The sequence below is a fragment of the Lathyrus oleraceus genome, chromosome 7 (assembly GCF_024323335.1).
Source record: "Lathyrus oleraceus cultivar Zhongwan6 chromosome 7, CAAS_Psat_ZW6_1.0, whole genome shotgun sequence".
Taxonomy (NCBI): Eukaryota; Viridiplantae; Streptophyta; class Magnoliopsida; order Fabales; family Fabaceae; genus Lathyrus; species Lathyrus oleraceus.
The window spans coordinates 283,219,837-283,243,683 of record NC_066585.1 but is presented as its reverse complement, the minus strand read 5'-3'; the positions used below and the strand labels follow the sequence as shown (position 1 = coordinate 283,243,683).

At 33.6% G+C, this 23,847-nt stretch overlaps 1 protein-coding gene across 2 annotated transcripts; it reads left to right on the top strand.

Moving 5' to 3' along the window:
* Positions 1–10,655: 10,655 nt before the first annotated feature.
* LOC127103538 (fructose-bisphosphate aldolase 1, chloroplastic) lies at positions 10,656–14,986 on the top strand. 2 transcript variants are annotated; one of them, NM_001427013.1, is made up of 8 exons: positions 10,656–10,819; positions 11,110–11,209; positions 11,903–12,285; positions 13,036–13,305; positions 13,507–13,616; positions 13,739–13,829; positions 13,931–14,200; positions 14,431–14,986. In NM_001427013.1, exons 3-8 carry the CDS (start codon positions 12,100–12,102, stop codon positions 14,707–14,709), a joined length of 1,206 nt encoding a protein of 401 aa, NP_001413942.1. In that variant the 5' UTR covers positions 10,656–10,819; positions 11,110–11,209; positions 11,903–12,099; the 3' UTR covers positions 14,710–14,986. The 2 variants fall into 2 exon arrangements, with proteins under 2 accessions (NP_001413942.1, XP_050896746.1); XM_051040789.1 differs by lacking the exons at positions 10,656–10,819; positions 11,110–11,209 and having other exon boundaries at positions 11,545–12,285; positions 14,431–14,853.
* The last annotated feature ends 8,861 nt before the right edge of the window (positions 14,987–23,847 follow it).

Below are 23,847 nucleotides of genomic sequence, written 5' to 3'. Positions count from 1 at the left end.
ATCTCATGGAAGATTTTGAGCTTTCAGAAGATATTGTAACAGGTAAATTTATTCCTGAATTTTGAATAAATATGTTGTAATGTTGTATAATTATGCCTTTCTAAAAAAAATTATTTAATTATTTTAGAGTTTCAACAAATGTCTTCAGCAGCAAGAGAAGTATCAGGTGTCTCATCATCATAGTCTCAGCCACAACCTTGGGTTATGCTTGAAATGGATGTGTGTATATCATTATTTACTTATTACTTTATCTTTTTTAACTGATGTTTATGTTGTCCAATTTTTCAGGTCAACTATGTTTTTTGATTTTTTGGTGTCATGCATGACCTATATATATATGAGTTTCTAGCTAGTAAGTACCATTGATCTAACTTACTGAAGTGATGAAACTTGGTTTATTATATCAAAAAGTTTTGTTCCCTCTCTTATGGTAACTAGTAAGTGATGAAACATTAATACTTTTTACACATCTCTTGGTATTTCAAAATCAATATATAATTGCATTATGATACTTTTTTTAAAAAAATATATAAGTTTTTCTCTTAACTAATAGACTTGATAACAATCGTTATAGGTAGGACTCTGGTTTGAGAATTCTTGTGAAGTTGGTGTCTTTTCAAAACTTACCAATGCCTATTGTTTGGTTGCCATTGGAGCCTCTGAAAGTTTCTCCAGGTTTTAGTTTGCTTTATTTTGCTTTATATTTAAGTTTTTTTCCTTTGTTGCAATTTGAATGGAATTTCCATTACAATCACCTTGATGAATAAATTAACTTTGTAGTTTGATTTGATATAGTACATTTGAGGCCGAGTTATCAAATATTATCCATATAATTAAAACTTCCATTGGTGGAACTCGTATCGGTGGTCGTCTTTGTAGTGGTAAAGAAATGTTCCTTAGTTACTTGAATAATGTATGGATCAGTTATACATTTTCTTCCTTTAGTAAAAGGATAAAAAGATGGTTGTATTAGTTTCTTATGTTTATTATTTTTTAAATTATTAGATTTTAAACTATTGTCTAATTTAAGTTACTATTGATTTGCAGGAAACACAAAGGGCTTCTATTGTCCCATACCATCACATACCAAGATGAAAAAAGACTTGGAAAAGGTACTTGACAACCTCAATCCAAGAGAGAAGCATGTGATTGGATGGAGTTGGGAGTTTCATAGTGGATATTACTTTGAATTTGTCATAGTTGTAGTAATTTGTAACTTGTAAGTTTTGAATATGTCATAGTTGTACTATATATATTGTATCATCTTTAAAATTTCCAACATGAGTTTTGGCCTATTATTAATTTTAACATGATAAGAATAATTTTAGTTTCTAAACAAATACTCATAATGTGTTATTGAGCTTTAAAGGAATCATCTCAATAACCCGAATAAACAGCTTAAACTAACCCGCAATCCACGCAAACCGAACCCGTCCAAACCGTATTGGATATTGGGCGGAAATGGGCCTTCATAGATGAACCGCAGGTTAAGCTAGGTGAGGGTTTTGGGCCCGAAATCGCCCAACTCGGCCCGAAACCGCCCAACTCAGCCCATTATCCAGCCCTAACTCTGAGCATCTCTCTTTCATAATTCAAAATAGAAAGAAAAAAAAGTAAAAAAATTGGAAAGAGGAAGCAGACGTGTAGCTTCATATATATTCCTCTCTTTCAATAGGCATAGAAAATCATAAAATAAGAGGTGATTTTTTGGGTGGAGATCCCAAAAGAGAGAAAATTTTCAATGATGGGATGTAAAAAAAAAGAGAAATTTTGAGGAGGAAGATCATTCAGTACACGTTTTATTTACCCTCATGCTTTCTTCTCACAACTTACCTTCATTACTACTAACATGTCACAAACCATAAAAATCAACAAAACACCACCACATCTAAACACCATTTCAACCCTCATGCTCCTAACAAACAACCACTCCTCTCACTTTTAATATACAAGAAAGACTCACAAAAAAGAAAAAGAATGCAGAAACGTTGGTAGCCTCTCCTTTTCGTTCTTTCCACTTCTCTAACCAAAAACAATAATGCTTTCTCCGATTGGCTCTTCACAGCTCAGCATCGCCGCGATCTAAACAAAATTTTCCATATAGCGCCATAACGTCCACAACACTTTCCATCTGCCTTGCTGTTTTTCGGTGACACGCCCTTAACCACCATTAAATTACCTTCAAGCTTCCACGAACCAACATCCAACAACCTCCCTCTATCACAGACGGTTTTCTTCAATAAAGAATAGGTGAGAAAGAAAGTTTTTGTCATTTGGTTTTATATGTTCTTTTTAATAAAAATGGTGTTCTTGTTGTTTGTCAGAAGTTGAGAAAGGAATGACCTTTTTTTCAGAAAAAAGAGAGAGCATTTGTTTTTTTTATTCTGCAAAATACACGAAGAAGAAGAGAGAATAGACTTGCGATTATTGTTGAATTTTTCATTCCCCTGCCACATGTCAACCATGATTGTGGTTGCTAAATTTCAAAAAATTCTCTCTCTGCACTACAGCAATCCGTCCCACTTTTTCTTTCCTTTTCCTTTTTTTTTCCTTTTTTGTTTTTGTTTTTTTATTATATTATTATTATTATTACTAATTATATTATTATTATTATTATTATTATTATTTACTAACTATTATCATTTACTAACTATCATCATTATTACTAATTATTATTATTATTACTAATTATTTATTATCCTTATTACTAACAATTATTATTATATTATTATTATTATTATTTTTGTTGATTATTATTATTAATTATTATTGATATTATTATTATTATTATTATTATTATTATTATTATTGTCATTATTATTATTATCATTTATTTTATTATTATTATTGTTAATTATTATTATTGATTATTATTGTTATTACTAATCATTATTACTATTATTATTGTTATTATTATTATTATTGTTTATTATTATTATTATTATTATTATTATTATTATTATTATTATTATTATTATTGTTATTATTATTTATTGATTAATTAATTATTTTAAATTGATAAATAGAATATTCGATTAATCATCCCATCGGTTCCAAGTGCATCGCGATTTCGAAGCTTAAAATTTAATTTAGCTTTCGAAACCGCCTCAGATGCTTATGTTTTGTTGGCCGTTCTCTCATAGAGTGATTCCTATATGAATCCATTATAAGATTGCTTAACATATTGCTAAATTCATTACTTTAGACCCCAATTTATTCCTGATCTCTTGTCTTTCTCTTGTGTATTTTTACATTGAATTTCTTGTTATTTATAGTTTGTTTGATTGAGCTTGTTAATCACTTTGTATATCCCCATTCGACAAATTGCACCCCATTCCCATAACGTGTAATAATTACCGCTTTCCTTTATTTGTATTGTGATTAATTGTTTGTGAACTCAAAGATTAAAATCAACCACTTTCAGAAAAGAACAAAAAATAACGTTTGATCCAACGTCGAGCCTTTTTCCCAAATTAAATGCAACGCGAGTGCTTGATCCAACATCAAGTATCTCTCCCATAATCCAAACTATTTTCATAGATCAACTTTGGACACTTGATTCAACATCAACTTGTTCCCTTTTAGAGCTTTTCACAATAAAAATGGAAGAATTTGATTAGGTTTAGACTTTCTCTTTCTCGAATGTTTGGATACTAATGTAGAGCTTCATGTTCAAACATTCGTCTTCCATATTAAAATACAATAAATATCTGAATTAAGTCATTTCTGTTATAGAAGAAAAATATTGATTGGGTATCGACCATCTCCTTTCCAATTATTTGGACATTGCTGTGTGAATAATCGTCTTCTGTTAATGAACTTTGACCTAATTCACCATACATATTAATAATAACTTTTGGATTAAAAGAGAGTGATTAGGCTTATGCCTCTTCCTTTTTCGACATTTGAGTACTGCAGCAGAGCTCCCTATTTGAATACATGTCTCCATTTAAAATCAACTTAACAAATCAAACTTGTTTTCCGCCCTTGCGCGACTTCGAAAACATTTTCATAAAATGAGTATGCTTTATCCATATCGACGTGAAACAAACAAAGAATTCCGCCTCCAAGAGCGAGCCACAAGTAAAGGTTTAGTCACTCGATATGTCTAAAGGATCACTCCTTAAAAGAAATCAATCCAGTAGTTCTTTGTAAGTAGAACTACGTAGCCTTGAGTTCTTTATAGCACTTAGAGATACGTAAGAGCAGGATTTTGAAATTTTGTCAGACACCACTTTAATAAAATTCTTTCCTTTATTTCTTTCTCTTTTCTCACTCTATAAATAGAAGATCGCAAATGATACCACACTAACACTCTTGCACAAAACAAACTAAATGGGTCCCGTTGAGTATAACAGATGTAAGGGGTGATAATACCTTCCCATTGCATAACCGACTTCTGAACCCGATCTGGTTATGATGACCAGTCTCTTTTTATTTTTCGTGGGTTTTATTGATATTTCCTCTTTCCCTTTTTGGGAATAAGTAAAGTTTGGCGGTGACTCGGTTTTATTTATATTTCGAGTGTTTCTTATGCTCGAGTATTTTTCGTTCTACGACAACTAACGATATGTTAGGGACTATAGAATTCCTAAGCGAGTCCACCCTAGGTTAGTTGTTCTGTGCTTGTGTGTTTTGCTTATATTTTTTTTTCTTGCTTCTTATCGTCTTTATATTTATATGTTTTATATTTGTGTATCCAATTTCTATATATTGTTGTATGGTATCGTTGGAACTCTTTGATTTTTGGCATATTGTGAGGAAAAACTCTATACCTGATCGGGAAAATAGCAAGTGTACTATTTTTCCTTTTATAGTAATAATGAGGAAATTCCCCGAATGTCGATCTCAAGGATTGCAAGTCAATATCGAGTTTAAATCATCATTCAATTAAACAAAAAGTATTAATTTGGTTTTTAGGTGTAAAAATTTAAGAATAAAGGTAAAAGCAAATAAGGATGAAAATAAAGGTTTACAGGGAAAAAGGAATAATGTCAGGAAGGTGTATGATTTATCCCTGTAACAACTCTGAGTCACTATTGCATCAACAAATATCAATTACTACCAGTTCTTAAGGGTATTTTCTCCCAAGTCCTTGGTGAGAAAACCTTTAATCAATCTACCATAATTTCTATGTCCATAGCCAATTAAGGTGAAGTTAAGTTTTATAATATCAAGAATACTCTGGTTCATACAGGCTATCCCTAGTCCTAGGTGATATCTACTATAGAGTAACCTTATGAAAACCTTATCAATGGCGGTCCAACCTAATTGATAACCACAAATCAATATCGATTGGTCCGAAAGAGAAAGCAATAAACAAAATAAAAGGTTACCGTAAAAATAATATTATAAATGCAAATGTAAACTTAAAATCGTTACAATTCTAAATCAGGGACACCCCCTAGCATTGGGAGATTTAGCTACTCATATTGTTTAAAACCAATGCAAGATAAAAATTACACATTACAAGTAATTGGATAACTTTGATCTTCAATTGCTCCCGCTCATGAAAACCTTCAGTTATCCAAACTCCATGCAAATGTCCACTCCTCTAACCGTTTTGGCGCAATGTTTTCTCGGCGAGTGTGACAAAATAGATTTCACTAAAATCGACCAACAAACAAACATTTTTTACCCAAAACTACGTAGTCTTGAGTTCTCCATCGCACCCAAAGATATGTAGGAGCGAGATTCAAAGTCTCGTCAGGCGCCCTAATAAAAAATCCACCTTTAGTCTTATCCTTTTTTGCTTTTTAATAACTCGAAAAAGTCGAACATTTAAAATATAACACTAATGCGCATAACTAACTAAACGGTTCCCGTTGAGTACAACGGACTTGAGGGGTGCTAATATGCAAAAAGGAAGAGATCCTTAGAATAACGAAGGAAAATAGAACTTTTGCACATTTTCGTTAATCCATGAACAGGATCTATGAAATTGCTAATTCATGATTTGACATGTACATAATGAAAATCTCATTCTCAAGTCTACGAGAATTTTTATGAAAGCCTTTCATTGGCTTATTTTCGATGGGAGTTTTCTTTTTCCGGAATTGATCCTGATTTTGGGCCTAATTCTTCTTTTGATTATCGATTCAACTTTGGATCAAAAAGAGATATCTTGATAAAATTTTAGTAATGAGCATAACAACATCGCTCTTCCGATGGAGAGAAGAACCCATGATTAGTTTTTCGGGAAATTTCCAAACAAAAAATTTCAACGAAATCTTTCAGTTTCTTATTTTACTATCTTCGAGTCTATGTATTCCTATATTCGTAGAGTACATTGAATGTATAGAAATGGCTATAACAGAGTTTCTGTCCTTCATATTAACCGCTACTCTAGGGGGAATGTTTTACGTAGTGCTAACGATTTAATAACTATCTTTGTAGCTCTAGAATGTTTCAATTCATGCTTCTATCTACTAGCTGGATATACCAAGAAAGATGTACGATCTAATGAGGCTACTATGAAATATTTACTCATGGGTGGGGCAAGCTCTTATATTCTGGTTCATGGTTTCTCTTGGCTATATGGTTCATCTAGGGAGAGATAGAACTTCAAGAAATAATGAATGGTTTTATCAATACACATATGTATAACTCTCCGGGGATATCAATTGCACCTATATTCATCACTATAAGAATTGGGTTCAAGATTTCCCTAGCCCCTTCTCGTCAATGGACTCTTGACGTATATGAAGGAGTGTGGTTCATTCGAGAAATTCTGATCGACCTCTTTATCTATTTCTGAGGTGTTTGAATTTTTCAAAACTCTATGGACATGGAGAAGAGATACGTTATTCCCGCTCGGACCAAGACATAACTTTTCTTATTAAAATAACAATTAAGGTGGAGTAGAGTCAGGAACAACGAATCATTTTATGATAAACAAATTCTTTTTGCAAGTTGGTTATTCGGGGTAGTTCCTACAAAGGATGATACTAATGACGTATATAATACTTGAATTGTTTATGTAGATTCAACATAGTTGGTTCTCATCCTTCAGAGACTACGAGTATAACATGAGCATCCATCAACAAAAGGATCAACCTAAGATGATCATCTTGTGGCTATTAAGAACGAATGAAATCAGATGGTTCTATCTCTCAATCTTTTCAACCTATGTTATGTATGAGCAAGTCACAAAGATTGAGAAAAATAGGTCATTCACAACCACTAATGAAGGATTCCTTGAAAAATTCAGGATTACTAATCCTTTTTTGATGAAAAGTCAAAATCGAATGGGTACGGTCTTATACATACACGAGGAAGGAAATACTAAAAGAAAGAAGAAACAATCTTCTTCTTTCTTTCATTACTTAGGTGTCGTGCGAGATGAAAGCACTACTATAAATAACAATTTTTATTACAAAAATTTCACCTCGAACATGCTAAAAACCGAGAGTATAGTTTCTGATAGCGTCAAGCTAACAACCTGTTACCTCGGTTTTTCATAAAATCGAGAGAATATATCTATAAGGGAGCCCTATTTTATTTTTAATATAACATGTTACCTCGGTTTTTAAAAAAAAACCGAGGGGATATAAATATTAGGGAGGTCGCTTTGAATCCCAGTTACTTCATTTTTATATTTTTTTCAATGGTTTAATTAGTATTTCTCACGTGACGTCTTTCCAGATTCCATTTTTTCTTTGTTAAATTTATTTTCTTCATGTTTTTATAAGTTAATTAGTAAAAATCAAAATCTTTGTTATCCTAAAAAAGATTAGGCAATAATACGATTGAAAAGGAAATAAAAAATTTCATTGATAATTAATTACAGATTACAAAAAAACAGGACAACCAATAACTATTCCACATATTCAAACTTATGACTCTACTTAACTTCAACAGTTAATCCTGCTCTTTTTACCCTTTTAACTATCACTAACTGAGAGAAAAATTCAGAAAGAACTCTTGCATGTGGTACGAGGAAAGTCATTTCCTCGCGAGAGGTCACAACCATTTCCATTAAATTAAAAACAGTAAGAGAAAGATTAATGTTGACGTTGTGGATAAGGAAGTACAAAAGATGATTGTCATCTGAAGTAAGCGTTTCTAGTTGTTTCTCTCTTGGATTGAGGTTTGACAATAGAAGTTGATGTCAAACTTTTGCAATTGGGATGAGAGTAACATGACTGGTGGACTTATTGTAGTTGGCATAAATTCGGGGAATGTGGGTTGAGACGACACTGTTGAATCTATAATGTTCAACATAACTACCTTTCTCTTCACACTTTATTGTCTGAGCAATAAGTGATGTAGTAATGGTGATAGGAAATCCATATACATTGGACTATATTGTCAGGCCATATTGCATAATGGAGGCATTTAACGAGAAGTCTGTTACGAGATTAGTGTAGATGGGTCCATGAAGCATGTCAAAACAACCTTTTAACTTTTATTTGGAAATAGTTTTCATTAGATCAAAATCTTTGTCTTTCAACTCATCGAAATCAACAAATTTTTCATTGATAACGAACAAAACATTTTCATCTTTGTTGAAAGTTTTTGTAGATATTTTTTGAACAAAAAGAAAAGACTTTTAAACTAGATTTGAAGACACAAAGAAATGGAAATGAAATGAGTCCTGGAAAGTGAAATAATCAGAGAAGCTCAAACGCCTCCTTGAAAATACAAAAGATACATTATGTTTTGAATAGGGATGATCATTACTATTCTAGTGATATGATTCCAAGGGGCGATATTTTATTTTTTTAAATATAAAAACCACATATCACCTTGGTTTTTTCATATAACCAAGGGGAAAACCACATATTAACAACAATCGATGAACCTTTTTTTTTAATTTTTTTAATTAATGATCTATTTCTTCGGTTATATTTAATAACCGAGGGATTAGATAATAAAATCTCTATGGGATAGATTGCAAGAAATTTGAAAAGATAGATTCTTCTCCAAGAACTCATTGTTAAACTCTTGATTTGTTTAAATAATTTATTTTAATATTTTGTGTATTAAAAAAGCTTTCTCCCATCGGTTTTAAAAAAAAATCGAGAGGTATGTGGCATTTGTGTTGAAATAGATTTTATTGTTTTTTTATGTAGCGTGTTTATTCATTTTTTCACCGTCCTTAAACAAATCGTTGCCGTCAATTTATTTTAATATTGATTTGTCATTAGTGATCCTCGTGAAACATAAAACCTTCATTATAAAAATATTATGAATATTAAAATTTGATAGTGGTGAATCCACAAGAAACCCAAATGTTGTAGTGAAATCCTCTATGTTTAATCTTAGCGTCATGAGATTTTACAAAGTAAAAGTATCAATGTGATAGATTAGAAGAACATAAAAAATTTAGGTTTATTTGATATGTGGATGGTGAGAGTGTATTTACTTTGACAAAGATTTATGTGATGAATTGCAAGTACAGAAAAATCTAGTTCAAAGGTTTGTGTTCTAACATAATCTCTTAATTGAATATTTATTTTATTTATGTAACTTTTTTTTTTGTTTTATATTAGACAATGATGACGATGAAGATATCCAACATTTGTTCTTCACCGACATCGATGACGATAAAGAACATCATTTTTTTACTTTAATATTTTATGTAAATAATATAATATTCTGTATAAACAATGTAGTTTGTAAACAAATTAATTTATTAATATTATGTGTAAACAACGTAATGAGTATTTAAAAAATATATATATTTTCCTCAACTTTGTTATTAAACCGAGAGGTATATGAAGCTGGTTTGGAGAATATACTAAAGTTATTGTTGTGGTTCAAACCCATGACTATTTAAATTAACCCTTCGGTTATTTTTAAATTGATGGTAAATTTCCCATTTTTTATGTCACCCTTTGTTACATCGGCATTGTAACCGAGGTGAAATCAATTTCGCGTCCGACATGACATGTGTTATTTGTAGTAGTGAAATCTTATGCACGATTTCGAATGAGAGAAAGAAGTGTGGAATCCTCTTTTCGACTCTGACTCTCCCACTCTAATCGTTGCTTTTCTTTCAATTACTTCGAGAGTGGCTGCTTCAACTTCAACCACTCAATTTTTGGATATTACTTTTTATTTCTCATCAAACGAACGCCATCTTCTTCTAGAAATCCTAGCTATTCTTAACATGATATTAGGGAATCTCATTGCTATTATCCAAACAAGCATGAGATGCATGTTTGCTTATTCGTCAATAGGTCAAATAAGATATGTAATTATTGGAATAAATGTTGGAGACTCTAATGGTGGATATGGAAGCATGATAACTTATATGTTGTTATATATCTCCATGAACCTGGAAACTTTTGCTCACACTGTGTTATTTGGTCTACGTATCGAAACTAATAACATTTGAGATTATGCAGGATTACACACGAAATGTCCTTTTTTGGCTCTTTCACCTTAAGTAATCGACTCTCAAATCCGATTTAATTGCGACGATCATATCATTGTAGTTTTTTAAAGGTTTTATAAAAAAAAATTCAAAAATAAATAAAATTTTATGACGATTCTATAAACCATTCAACGAGCGTTTGACTCGAGGTGCAAAGAATTAAAAGTTAGTTGCATGTAAGTTTATTTATGTTTTAATACATTTTTGATTTTGAAGTTATAAACCAATTCTTTAGGCTTGTGTTGTGTACTACTAAAACAATTCTATAGCCAGGCTCGAAATTATAATTCATTATATAATCAAAACTAATTCTATTTGAGAACTTTTAACATGCGACAATCAATTTTACAGTTCTAGAGTGAAACTAAACATACACTCAATACTACCGTGTTGCTTCGTTGCTTCATTGCAGGTTTTCACTCAGTTCAATCGTTTGAGGTAAATCCCAAGTTTTTAGTGTTTCTATTTTTATAAATGGCTTGGTTGAAGATGCTTTTATCCTTTATGATCTGTGGGACCAAAATTACAAACAAACAAAACAAGATATCAATAATGGTTGTTGTGCACACACTTCAAAGCTTATCTATTTATATATATATTATGAATCAAGTTTAGGTCTTGATAAACGGTTCTTGATTACTTTGGATGATTCACCATTGGTATTTTGAATTGCAACTTTTATTGAAAAAAATCATAAATCACCAAAACCCTAATTTTTTGCCTTGCAGGTTCAGACACATAAGTTTTTTTGAAGCATATGGAGAGAGAGGATTCAATGGTTGATATTATTGAATTATGATACATTTTCTGCTTCAGCTGTTATAAGAAGTATGATTCTTTATAATCAATCATTCAAGTTAAAGGAATGTGTCCTATACCGTGATATTCGCAAGAGTCAGTGGTTGAACTCGCGACCATTTGCTTAAGGAGCTCAAATCCCTTACCAATTGGACCAATTCTAGATATTGTCTTTAACTATCATATAGTATAAAAATACTTCTCGCATTTACAGTAATTTGCTTCATGCATCGGCTGGTACATATACTAGTTTGGTTATCTTTATGCTTTTCTGGTAATAACTTAGTCGTCATTGATCGTGGACTTTGCACTGTTCTATTACACTGTATGTAGAATTTATTTGGTCTCAACAGTACGAATCAGCATATTCTGCTCCAGCATTTAGCAGAGGAAATTGATGCATTGAAAGTATATTTTTAGACATGGCATGCTTTGATGACCTTGTTAACCCAATCTCACCAAATCCTGGTATTAAATCAGGACCATATATTATTGAGAAGGAGACAAATTAGTTAAACAGCAAAGCAAGTATGGCCTCACACTTATTTTTCTTACAAACAAACAACTATAATTGGTACCGTCTTTGGTGCATGTTATACATTTGTACTACTAGTAACACATGGAGAAAAATATTAAATGTATATCTTTCTGCATAATTATATATATTATTGTTCAATTTTTAGACGGTTAGAAAAACACTATCCATTTAAACCAGTTATGCAGAATGCCAAGCAAGCAGGAGTTATCATCCACATGTCAAGTGATGATAGGTTAGCTCACAACAGCCTCAAATGAGACATCACTTCACAATAATAAATAGTTAGATACAGAGAAACAAGTGCATAAGTTGTGTGTGGTAAAGAGGCTCATTCATTGCAGTGAGGGATAAGATTGCAGTTTTTTTTGTTAGACAGTGAACTATGGCTTCTGCAGCATCAGCATCTCTTTTCAAGTCATCACTTGTTCTTGACAAGTCTGAATGGGTGAAGGGACAAACCCTCCTCCGCCAACCTTCTTCTGTGTCTGTCGTGAGATGCAACCCCGCCGCTCCATCAGGCCTCACCATCAGAGCTGGTTCATATGCTGACGAGCTCGTCAAGACCGCGGTATGAGAGTTTAAAAACTTTGCAAGTTGCTAAAACTAGAAGCATGTCATAACTGAACTTAGTTCTTCAAACTAACATGATTGAAATTTATATTCACTATTATAATTTGTTGGTTAAAGCATGTATTTATTGATGAACTTCAATTATTATTGTCCTTGTTTACCTACTTAGAGCATTTAAAATAGTGTCTTATTGGGCTCGTGAAGTTAGGAACAAGTTCTTATTTGGCTTCACCTCTAAAGATGGTTGAATTTCATGTGGGTGTCGCATGTAAGAACCGTTACTGGCTTAAAATTATAAGAGTAGACTTAAGAAGTTGAAAGTGAGATAAGGTGAGATACATGTTACACCCACCACCACCAACAACAACAACCAAGCCTTATCCCACTAAGTGGGATCGGCTTCATGGATCAATTTTGCCGTAATGTTCTATCCAGGACTATGCTTCTATCCAAATCGTTAATTAAACAGATGTGACATAGAAAGGGCCATTAAAAATGGATGAAGCTACTCTTCCTGTATTCTTAGTTGGACATGCTGTAACTTCTAAGTAATGATACTCCATTTTTTGCATTGTTGATGCAGTGTTGTATGCTGCTTCATTATAATTTTTCTAGAAAATATGGGATATTTTGTTGAGAATTTGCATCTAAGAAATGATATTCCTATTTTAAATTGTTGATAAATATTTTGTCTTGCATTGTATTAATTTCTAGTGTCTTGTTTTTTGTTGCTTGTGTGTGGATGTAGAAAACAATTGCTTCACCGGGGCGTGGTATTTTAGCAATGGATGAGTCTAATGCTACATGCGGGAAGCGTTTGGCTTCAATTGGGCTAGAGAACACCGAAGTTAACCGCCAAGCATGGCGTACACTTCTAGTTACAGTTCCAACTCTTGGAGAGTACATCTCTGGAGCCATTCTCTTTGAGGAGACTCTTTACCAATCCACAACAGATGGAAGGAAGATTGTCGATGTTCTTATTGAGCAAAACATTATTCCCGGTATTAAAGTAGACAAGGTAAGCCATTTGGAATTACTCTATGTAACTACGCATTTTGTTAGTAAGATGATTATTTTTCAATTTCTGCTATGCTGCTGAACAAGTAATGAAAAGAATAAGCTTGAGTGCTAGCTGATACCATTATGATGTCTGCTTATGTTTATCTCTACTTATGAAAACAATAAGCCATTATTTATGTGTTGTGACATTGAACAATAGGGTCTGGTGCCCCTTGCTGGTTCCAATGACGAGTCATGGTGCCAAGGTCTAGACGGTCTTGCCTCTCGGTCAGCTGCATACTACCAACAAGGTGCCCGTTTCGCCAAATGGTTAGTATCCATTTGATCTCGTGAAGAAGCAAAATCAGAATTTCATGCATTTATTTCTCCTTTTATACTTATTAATTGTCATGCTCATTTTTTTAACCACATGAATTCCAATTACATATTAGGCGTACTGTTGTGAGCATCCCCAATGGTCCCTCTGCTCTGGCAGTCAAGGAAGCAGCCTGGGGTCTTGCTCGCTATGCTGCAATTAGTCAGGTGAGAAAATCACTCGAATTATATAAGTGCTTTCTTTTAATTCATAGTTATTAGATCACATCAGTAAAGGGCTAAAATATGTCCATTTAATGGGTTTTTAGGACAATGGATTGGTCCCAATTGTGGAACCAGAGATCTTGCTTGATGGAGAACACGGTATTGACAGAACTTTTGAAGTAGCCCAAAAGGTTTGGGCTGAAGTTTTCTACTACCTTGCTGAGAACAATGTACAATTTGAGGGTATTCTCCTCAAGCCTAGCATGGTTACTCCAGGAGCTGAGTCTAAGGACAAAGCCTCTCCTACAAAAGTTGCCGAGTACACCCTCAATCTCCTTCACAGGAGAATTCCCCCTGCTGTCCCTGGTATCATGGTATGTGACACTGACCAAATACATTATTCTTTGTATTCCAAACTGTTATCTTTGTTCATATGCAATGAAGCACTGACACATATACCGAACACGACACTGATACAATATGTTGTCACTAGTAATAACATGCATCAATGTTGTGTTAGACACCAGACATGCCTTCAATCAAAAGTGTCGGTGCTACTGAGTATTATGCTGACCAAAGTCGTATATTGTACTTTGTTATGTAGTTTTTGTCCGGTGGACAATCTGAGGTTGAAGCAACCCTCAACTTGAATGCCATGAACAAATCTCCAAACCCATGGCACGTGTCGTTCTCATATGCAAGAGCTCTCCAAAATACCGCATTGAAGACATGGGGCGGCCTCCCAGAGAACGTGAAGGCGGCACAAGAGGCGCTCCTTTTCCGTGCCAAGTCCAACTCACTCGCTCAACTTGGAAAGTACATCGGTGATGGTGAATCTGAGGAAGCCAAGAAGGAATTGTTTGTCAAAGGCTACTCTTATTAAAATGTTAGTATTCGTACATGTTAGTAAGCAGCACCAACAATTAATGAGGGAGAATGAATGTGTAATGTTTTATATTCTTGGAGACTATTTTTGTTTGTGGTTACATGCAACTTTCCTACTTAATAATATCTCTTGGTATGAGTAGTTGTCGTGTACTTGAATCTACAATGACTTTAATGTAATTAAGACATTTTACTGGGATTTTCCAATCACAACGACGAAAGTTTTATGGCAGGTAAAATAAGAATAAAGTTTTAGAAAGCATTAGACTCAAATAAAATTGTATAACCATAAACAAAAATTCACTATATATATGCAACCATAGAGAATTACATAAATCACATGTTTAGAATAAAATCATTTATAGGAAACCTAATCCAAGAGAACTAGACATTTATCCTTAAGGGTTTCATGTGTTTAACAACGGAAAAGAAAAAAAAAACTTACGAAGATGATGAATGATCCCCTAATGGTATCCTTCATTTTCCCTTCTCATTGGTAAAAAAAGCTTTAATTCTCTAAAATTAGGAACCCAAATGACAAAACACATTTTTCTATTTATAGAAAAAATTGTGAAACTGCGTGATCGCGCGCGGTACTACTTAAGCATTCCACGATTCTTGATATATCTGGTTCAAGATTTGGCAAATTGTTTGGATAGAGCTGTTATGCTGATGAACATGTCATAACTCAGTCTCGTGTTCATGAGATGTTACATCAAGGCGTCTTAACTCAGAACTTTTGATGCATACCTTGAAGGTTCTATTTCTTGACAAGCAACCTTTCATAATAAGTCTACTTTTGTGATAAAAAAGCTTCAAGCAATCGGCCTCCATAATTACTGAGAAGCCCTTTTGCACCAATTGACTTACACTCACCAAATTACATTGCATATCTTGCACTAGTAACACATTCTTGATCACAATTGGCTTACCATCATTCCTCTGTATGACTATATGGCTCATTCCTTATGCTATAATAGATTTTTTGACATCCAGCTTGATGCTTATCTTCTTGCTTGCATCAAAGTCAATTATCCAGTCGCTTCTTTCATTCATGTTGTTGATGCAACCTGTGTCAAGATACCATTTTTGAGAGTTTGACATCACATCATCAGTTGTAGCCATGAGCACAGGTGGACCTGAATCTGAGCTAGAGTTTTCTTGAGAAATATTGGCTTCTTCTTCACCATCTTTGAGTTTCTTTCCTTTGCCAAACAAACATTCTTCTGCATAGTATACCATCTTGCCACAATTATAACATCTGACCTTCTTTTTATCAAATATTTTCTTCTGTTATGATGTTTGAATCTCCCTTCATCATTCTTGCTTGAAGTTTCAGGCCTGCCTTCACCACTTTTTTTGTTTCTTTCTTTTGTTCTTCCATTTATCTTTGCTTTATTCCAACTTCTTAAATTTTGCATTAAGTGCTTGTTCACCCTGTTTTTCAATCTCTCTTTCAGCTACCTTCATCTCATGGAATTCAAATGTATTTTGTAGATTTTCAATTTTCATGATATCCAAATCTTTAGTTTCTTTGATGGTCGTCACTATGTGATCAAAGAAGGGAGGCATGTTCTTAACACCTCTTAAATAATTTTTACCTCATTGAGAGACTCACCACGTTGTTTCATTTGATTTGTCAAGGTTGAAAATCTTGAAATATAACCACCTATCTTCTCATCATATTTCATTTGTAGTAGTTCAAGTTGCCTCCTCAATGCTTGTAGCTTAACTTTATTTACTTTTGCATTGCCACCAAAATACCTTTCAAGCTTGTCCCAAGCTGCATCAGAATTGGTTTCATCAGCAATTTTCTCAAACACCTTAGAATCAACACATTAGTGAGTGAGAAACAAGGCAGTGCAGTCTATCTTTTTATCTTCTTTGTGAGTTTTCTTCAGTGTTGCAGTTGCTTCAGTGGGAAAAGCCTCGAGTTTTGTTTCCACCATGTCACTAACATCATGTGCACCAAAGATCGCCTTCATTTTATTCACCCACTTGTTTTAATTCTTACCATCAAGAACATGTAGGTGTGTTGCAAAGTATACATGACCCACCATGATTGATAACTCAATCAAGCACACAAGTTTCCAAGAATCGACCAAGCTCTAGATACCAATTTGTTGGGGAAACATAAAAAGGAGAAGAGAGAAAATTGCAAAATGAGGGACGAGAAAGAGTTTATTAATGTTGCACTATAAATTTACAATGAGGAATGATATTTATACACACACTAGCCACCCAAATTAATTTTAAAACAATCTTTCGAAAAAAAAATCTGATATACACACCCCGGTATATCCTTAAACCAATATACACGTCCAGTTATATACTCAAAACAGGCTGAATTAACCACAATAGTAACAACCTAGCATTTATGTTAGAATTCTAGGGATGATTGAAAACTTGTCGTGGGGACTTGGAAGAAGTTATTAGTATTAAGTTGACAATAAATGAGCATAAATATGAGTTAGTGTATTTGTTGGTGAATTTGAAAAGCTTCATTAAAGTCCTGCATAGGAGGGAGAGCACACTTTAGTAGTGTTTATATAATTTAACTGGGCAAATTAGGTTGGACTCTGATAGGTACCCAATTTTGTGGTTGGTTGAGAACATGCTACCATGGAACATTACACATACAAGTCAGATGTCATCATTGTTCGTCTATCCGACATGCTCAGCTTGGCTCGGTTTGGTTCGATCTGGTCTTGGCCTTGGACTTTGATCCAATATTTTTTTGTACCCGAAATAAAGAAAAATAATTTAAATTATTATTTAATATTAATTTATTTATTTAATTACCATGTGTGGTGTAAATTAATTAATTATTATTAATTAATTATTTATGTGTTAGAATTAATTAATTATTAATTATTATTAATTAATAACTTAAACATTAACCTAAGCCTAAATGTAGACCACATTTTTCCTTTCCTACTATGTCTCTGATCTCCTTACTGACCAAGTAAAAAACAACTAGTCATGCCTAATGTTATTAATTATGGAACCAAATGATGATCCCTTAGATCTTATACACTCTGATATATGTGAATTAGAGAGAACTTTAACTAGAAATAGTAAATGTTATTTTATTACTTTTATTGATGATTATTTTGATTATAGTTATGTATACTTAATGAATAATTAAAGTGAAGCGCTTGACATGTTTAAGATGTATGTGAATGAAATTGAAAATCAATTTAGTAAGTAAATTAAGAGACTTCGTAGTGATAGGGAAACTTAGTACGATTCTGGGTTATTTAATGAATTTTATAGACAACATGGAATTGTACATAAAATGAATCCACCATACTCTCCTGACATGAATGGTAAAGCAGAAAGAAAGAAAGAATATAACTCTTACTGAACTCGTTGTTGCAATTATGTTGAATTCTGGTGTTGCTTCTCACTGGTGGGGAAAAATTTTATTGATTGTTTGTTATATCCTCAATAGAGTTTCCAAGTCAAAAAGTAAGATCTATCCTTATGATATATTAAAGAAAAGACAACTGACCTTGTATTATTTACGAACTTGGGGCTTCCTAGCTTATGTCAGAATTCAGAATCCGAAACGAGTCAAACTCGCTAGTAGAGCCTATAAATGTCTATTCATTGGATATGCAACAAACAGTAAGGCATATAGGTTTTATGATCTAAATGCTAAAGGGATCATAGAATAAAATGACATTGAATTCTATGAAGATAAATTTCCATTCAAATGGAAAAAGAGTGGGGGCGCTGAATCAAATCACATTCATGTGGTAAGAAGCACAGAGAGCAACGACGAAGCTGAAACAGAACTTCGACAAATTAAGAGAGTAAGAGTTGCTAAATACTATAGGTCCGACTATATAGCTTATAATGTAGAAGAAGATCCAATAAATCTTTAAGAAGCCTTGTCATCTCTAGATGCAGATTTGTGGCAAGAAACTATTAATGATTAGATTGATTCTCTGAAATCTAACAAGACCTAACACTTAGTAGACTTTCCTCCTGGTTGGAAACCAATCGTTTGTAAATGGGTTTTAAAAAAGAAACTAAAACCTGATGGACAATTGATAAGTACAAGGCTCTCTTTGTAGCCAAAGGTTTTAGGAAAAGAGAAAATCTAGATTTCTTTGATACCTTTTCACTAATCACTCGAATTACATCCATTAGGGTACTAATTTCAATAGCCGTTATATATAACTTAACAATACACCAAATGGATCTTAAAACAACCTTTTTTAAACGGTGACTTAGAAGAAGAAATCTATATGGACCAACCGAAAGAGTTTGTGATTCATGGACAAGAAAACAAGGTCTGTAAGTTAGAATAGTCTTTGTATGGTCTAAAACAATCTCCAAAGCAATGGCATGAAAAGTTTGATAACTTAATGATATCAAATGGGTACAAAGTGAATGAAATTGACAAATGTGTTTATTACAAATATGATAATTACATTTGCACTATCATATGTCTCTATGTAGACGACATACTCATATTTGGATCAAACATTCAGGTAATTAATGATGTGAAATCATTGTTGTTCAACAACTTTGATATGAAATACCTTGGAGAAGCGAGTGTGACTCTTGATATCAAGATCACGAGATCCGAGCAAGGAATTTCTTTGGATCAATCACACTATGTGGAAAAGATCTTAAAGAAATATAATTACTTTGACCGTAAACCAGCGATCACACCATAAGATCCAAGCGTGAAAATGTTAAAGAACAATTGTGAAAGTGTCCAGACAAACAGAATATGAGAGCATCATTGGCAATCTTAGGTATGTCATTGATTGTACTAGACCCGACATTGCATATTTCGTAGGATTGTTCTGCATGTTTACTAGTAGACCGAGTAATGCGCATTGACAAGCTATTGAGTGAGTCATGCGCTACCTTAAAAAGACCGTGAATCTCAGTTTGCATTATCAAAGATTTTCTGTTGTACTTGAAGGATACAATGATACATATTGAAATGCCTTATCAGATGACTTCAAGGCAACTAGTGGATATGTATTCAATATAGCTAGAGGAGTTGTAACTTGGAAATCAAAGAAACGGGCTATCCTGGCTCAGTCCACGATGGAGTCTGAGATGATAGCATTAGCAATTGCTAGTGAAGAAGCAAATTGGTTAAGATGCTTGCTAGCTGAGATCCCTTTGTGGGAAAAACCTATGTCAATTGTGTTGATCCACTGCGATAATACCACGGCTATTGCAAAAATTGAGAATCGTTATTATAATGGTAAAAAGCGTCAAATTAGAAGAAAGCACAACACTGTTAGAGACTGTATCTCTAAAGGAGTTGTAAGAGTGGATCATGTATGCACTGATAAAAATTTCGCAGATCCTCTAACGAAAGGATTTTCTAGAGAGAAATGTTTGCTTATGCACAATCTTAGAAATATTTAACGTTACTTCTAAAATCAACTTTTTAAATTCAAGTGGGGGATTGTTGATATTTCTGGGATGATTGAAAACTTGGAGTGGGCACTTGGAAGAAGTTAATGACATTAAGTTAGCAATAAATAAGCACAAGTATGAGCTAGTGTGTTTGTTGGGAATTTGAAAATGTTCATTAAAATCTCACATAGGAGGGAGAGCATATTTTAGTAGTGTTTATATATTTCAATTGGGTGAATTGGGCTAGACCCCAAGGAGTACCCAATTTTATAGTTGGGTGAGAACACAATACCATGAAACATTACACGTGCGCCCGTCTCTGCCTCCCAGCCGACTCAACTCGGTTCGTTCTTGGACTTTGATCCAATATTTTTTTGGTACCCGAAATGGAGAAAATTTATTTAATATTATTATTTAATATTAATTTATTTATTTAACTAGTGTGTGGTATAAATTAATTAATTATTATTAATTAATTATTTATGTGTTAGAATTAATTAATTATTAATTATTATCAATTAATAAATTAATAACGAAAACATCAACTTAGGTCACATTTTTTCCTCCCTACCAAGTCTCTGATCTCCTTGCTGACCAAGTAAAAATTATTAGTTTTTTTTGGATCGATCCACTCCACTTCTTATGTTCACTCTATTCGGGTCAGATACTCAGCTATAAATAACGATTCTTTCCATCACTTGTTAATCACACCAAATTTCACATTTTGAAATCTCTCCCTTCTCTCTTATATTCATTTCTTTCAAAAAAAATCTTTTCTGATTTCGAGTGGCTTGTCAACGCCATCAAAGACTGATTTTTGTAAGAAACTGTGAGTGGTTTTAACAGCATCAAAAACTGGTTTTTGTAAGAAACCATGAGTGGTTTTAACACCATCAGATGGAATATCTTTAGAACGATATCTACCGTACAAGTAGTTATCATACAATTGAACTAGGTTGTTTTACTCTAGAGGCGTTGTGGTAGTTAAAATGCTTTGCATATTTTTGAACTTTGCCACGTAAGGTTTTAAAGACAAAACGAACTATTCCGCGACTCATCTGAATAACTTCTTGCATGACTATTTTCAAATTTCAAATTCAACCATTTATGATTACCTAGATTACACACGAAAATAGAACAGATTACTCATGATGTTGAGTTTTAGAAGATTTCCATAGATTACGTGATCTTGGGATTTCCATAGTTTAATATAATTTACTAACTACGTGATCTTGGGACTTAACAAAATTAAAGTGCGAGAGAAAAGAAATCGCCATGATCTCAATCATGCAAGCACACAACTATATGTATAAAGTTCAAAACAAGATCTACTCACTTCACTACTACGCTTTACTTTAGTTCAAAGCCTAAGATTAAATTAGATTCTGATTCCTACATCGATCAAAAGAGGAATTTAAGCCATGCAATTATGAGCGTTACAACGAGTAAAGAATATAAACATATCAGTTAATTTTCACTCTTCCAAAAAAATGTACTAATTAAGTAAAGACTGGGAGCTGTATGCCAGAAATCACACATGGAAATTCAATCTTTTTATAAAAGGCTTAGTACTCTTTATTCTGAGTTGTGCTTTTTCTTTTAACTCCCTTGGCACTTTTGCATGTGCTGCAGTTAAGACGTTACTAGTTATGAACTTCAGAACAAGCTTTCTTTTTACTAAGTCAGACTTATGAACAATCCTGGATATTTTATTTTTACAATACATATCTTGCGGATTTTATTTCTTTAATAAACTTCTGACAAACTCTTTATCAAAAACAAATATCTCTGACAAGCTATTTAAACTAAGGTGAATACTTGGTATTTTGTTAGATATACTAGTAATGTCCAACATTTAGGTATGACAAATTGATTGTGATATCCATTAAACTATGAATTCATTCTATTCATCTAACTATTAATATAATTCTTAATAGAATAAATGGAATCCATTCAACCATTTTATGGAATCTACTTGATTGCTTTTTGTAAAAAAAATTAATAAATTATATTTACTTTAAAATCAATATTTTTTATGTCGAGAATACTTGTATGAGATGGTAAATGATTTTTTTTGAAATTTAATCCTAAGTTCTGCTTGGTAAAGTACAATATGTGACAATATCATGTGTGGTGGGGTTGTTGGAGGATTTTTTTTTACGGTTTTTATGGTATTAGAGTAAGTCAAGCAAGGATGTTGAGAAGTTTTGTATACTAGTGTTTTTCAATGAATTGAATATTACATCCAACCTCAAGATTAAAGTATTTATAAGAATTCTTTGAGCCTAGATCTTAGACTCCAAGAGAGCAATACCTATTCGCAAGAGCATGGGATGTGGACAATCAAGTCTATTATTTAGAAGAATATGGTTTCCTCTTTTTGACTTCTTCTCTCGTACCTTTATAGATAGAGGCATGTCACCCTCACGTTTTCATAGAAGGCGGGTGACATAGGAAACGGGCACTGTAATTAAATGATGATCCCTCATCCCAATAAATAGGCGGGTAGGAAGTTGGCAAGAGCGATATATTATGTCGCCTCTCCTTAGTGAACTTCTTATGCCGTCTCTTGTGGATCTTTTACAAATATACCAATACACAGTTCCTCAAGCACGAGAACTTAGAAAGGGCTAAATGATTTAACCTAATTGCATTTTCCCTTTTAGATGAGTCCCTTATGTGCACCTAAGGTGAGTCCCTTAGGCATATCTAGGGCTAGTCCCTCAGGTGTACCTAGGGTGAGTCTCTCGAGTGTGGCCTAGGATAGACTTCGAGGTGTCAATGGGATGAATATTTAAATATCAGTTGTGGGAAATTTCCAAACGTCAGTTGAGGTGGAACGCACACGGGACAACATATTGGCCTTAATCTGTCTGACATGTAAGAAACGTGAACTACCTTTTGTGAATGGGGACCTAGGGAGAGACCCTTGATCACCCATAGCCTATAAACCTTTATAAAAGGGGGTTCAACCCTAACCTTTATACTTTTCCACGTACTCTCGTTTCTGAAGTGCTTAAAGGTTTCCTCATAATTCCTCAAGAGCCCTTAAGTCTTCCCAAGTGTCGCAACCTGAAAAAGGAGATGCGAAAAAACAACCGGCGAGAAAGAAATGACAGAAGAGTCGCCACCGTGCGTTATTTATCCCAAAGGAGGGAAAGGAAACGCTCGAAGTAAACCTGGAAAAAGGAAAGGAAAAGACAAGGTCTCGCAACTAAATCTCAGGTTCGGGAGCCGATTATGCGAAGGGAAGGTATTAGCACCCCTACGCATCCGTAGTACTCTACGGGATCCATGCTTGTTGTTCTTGTCTAAATGGTGTGGGTTTATCTAATGTACTATTTACTAAAAGAGGGGTCAAAAGAAAATGACTTGCACGGATGTTGCATCCACTGCATACGTATCTCATCTGAATATGAGAATCAGAATCTTCGTAGCTCGGCTACCTATGGGGTTAAAGAGGAGTGTGTTTTGGGCGAACGACGTTACTACGCAATCTACCGGATGCTCGGCCTTTGGAGACTTACTCGCCTGTAGTAGAAGGAGTTAACATGTTCTTAGGAGAAGAAAAATCAATGAGTTTGTTTGTGTTTTAGGAATGCTCATGCAAAAAGGAAGTCCTAGACGAAGGAACAGTGCTACCTTAATTGACATGCAGACGGGAGACTATACGAAGCCTAGCATCCTATGAGGAGACGATCACACCACACAAAACATGTATCATAAAAGTAAACGCGCCAAC

Bases quoted from the DNA above. Each gene is read 5' to 3' on its own strand.
- LOC127103538 (NM_001427013.1), top strand. From the start codon at position 12,100: ATGGCTTCTGCAGCATCAGCATCTCTTTTCAAGTCATCACTTGTTCTT. The intron at 13,617-13,738 runs GTTAGTATCCAT...ATTACATATTAG, and splicing joins GGTGCCCGTTTCGCCAAATG to GCGTACTGTTGTGAGCATCC. The intron at 13,830-13,930 runs GTGAGAAAATCA...ATGGGTTTTTAG, and splicing joins GCTATGCTGCAATTAGTCAG to GACAATGGATTGGTCCCAAT.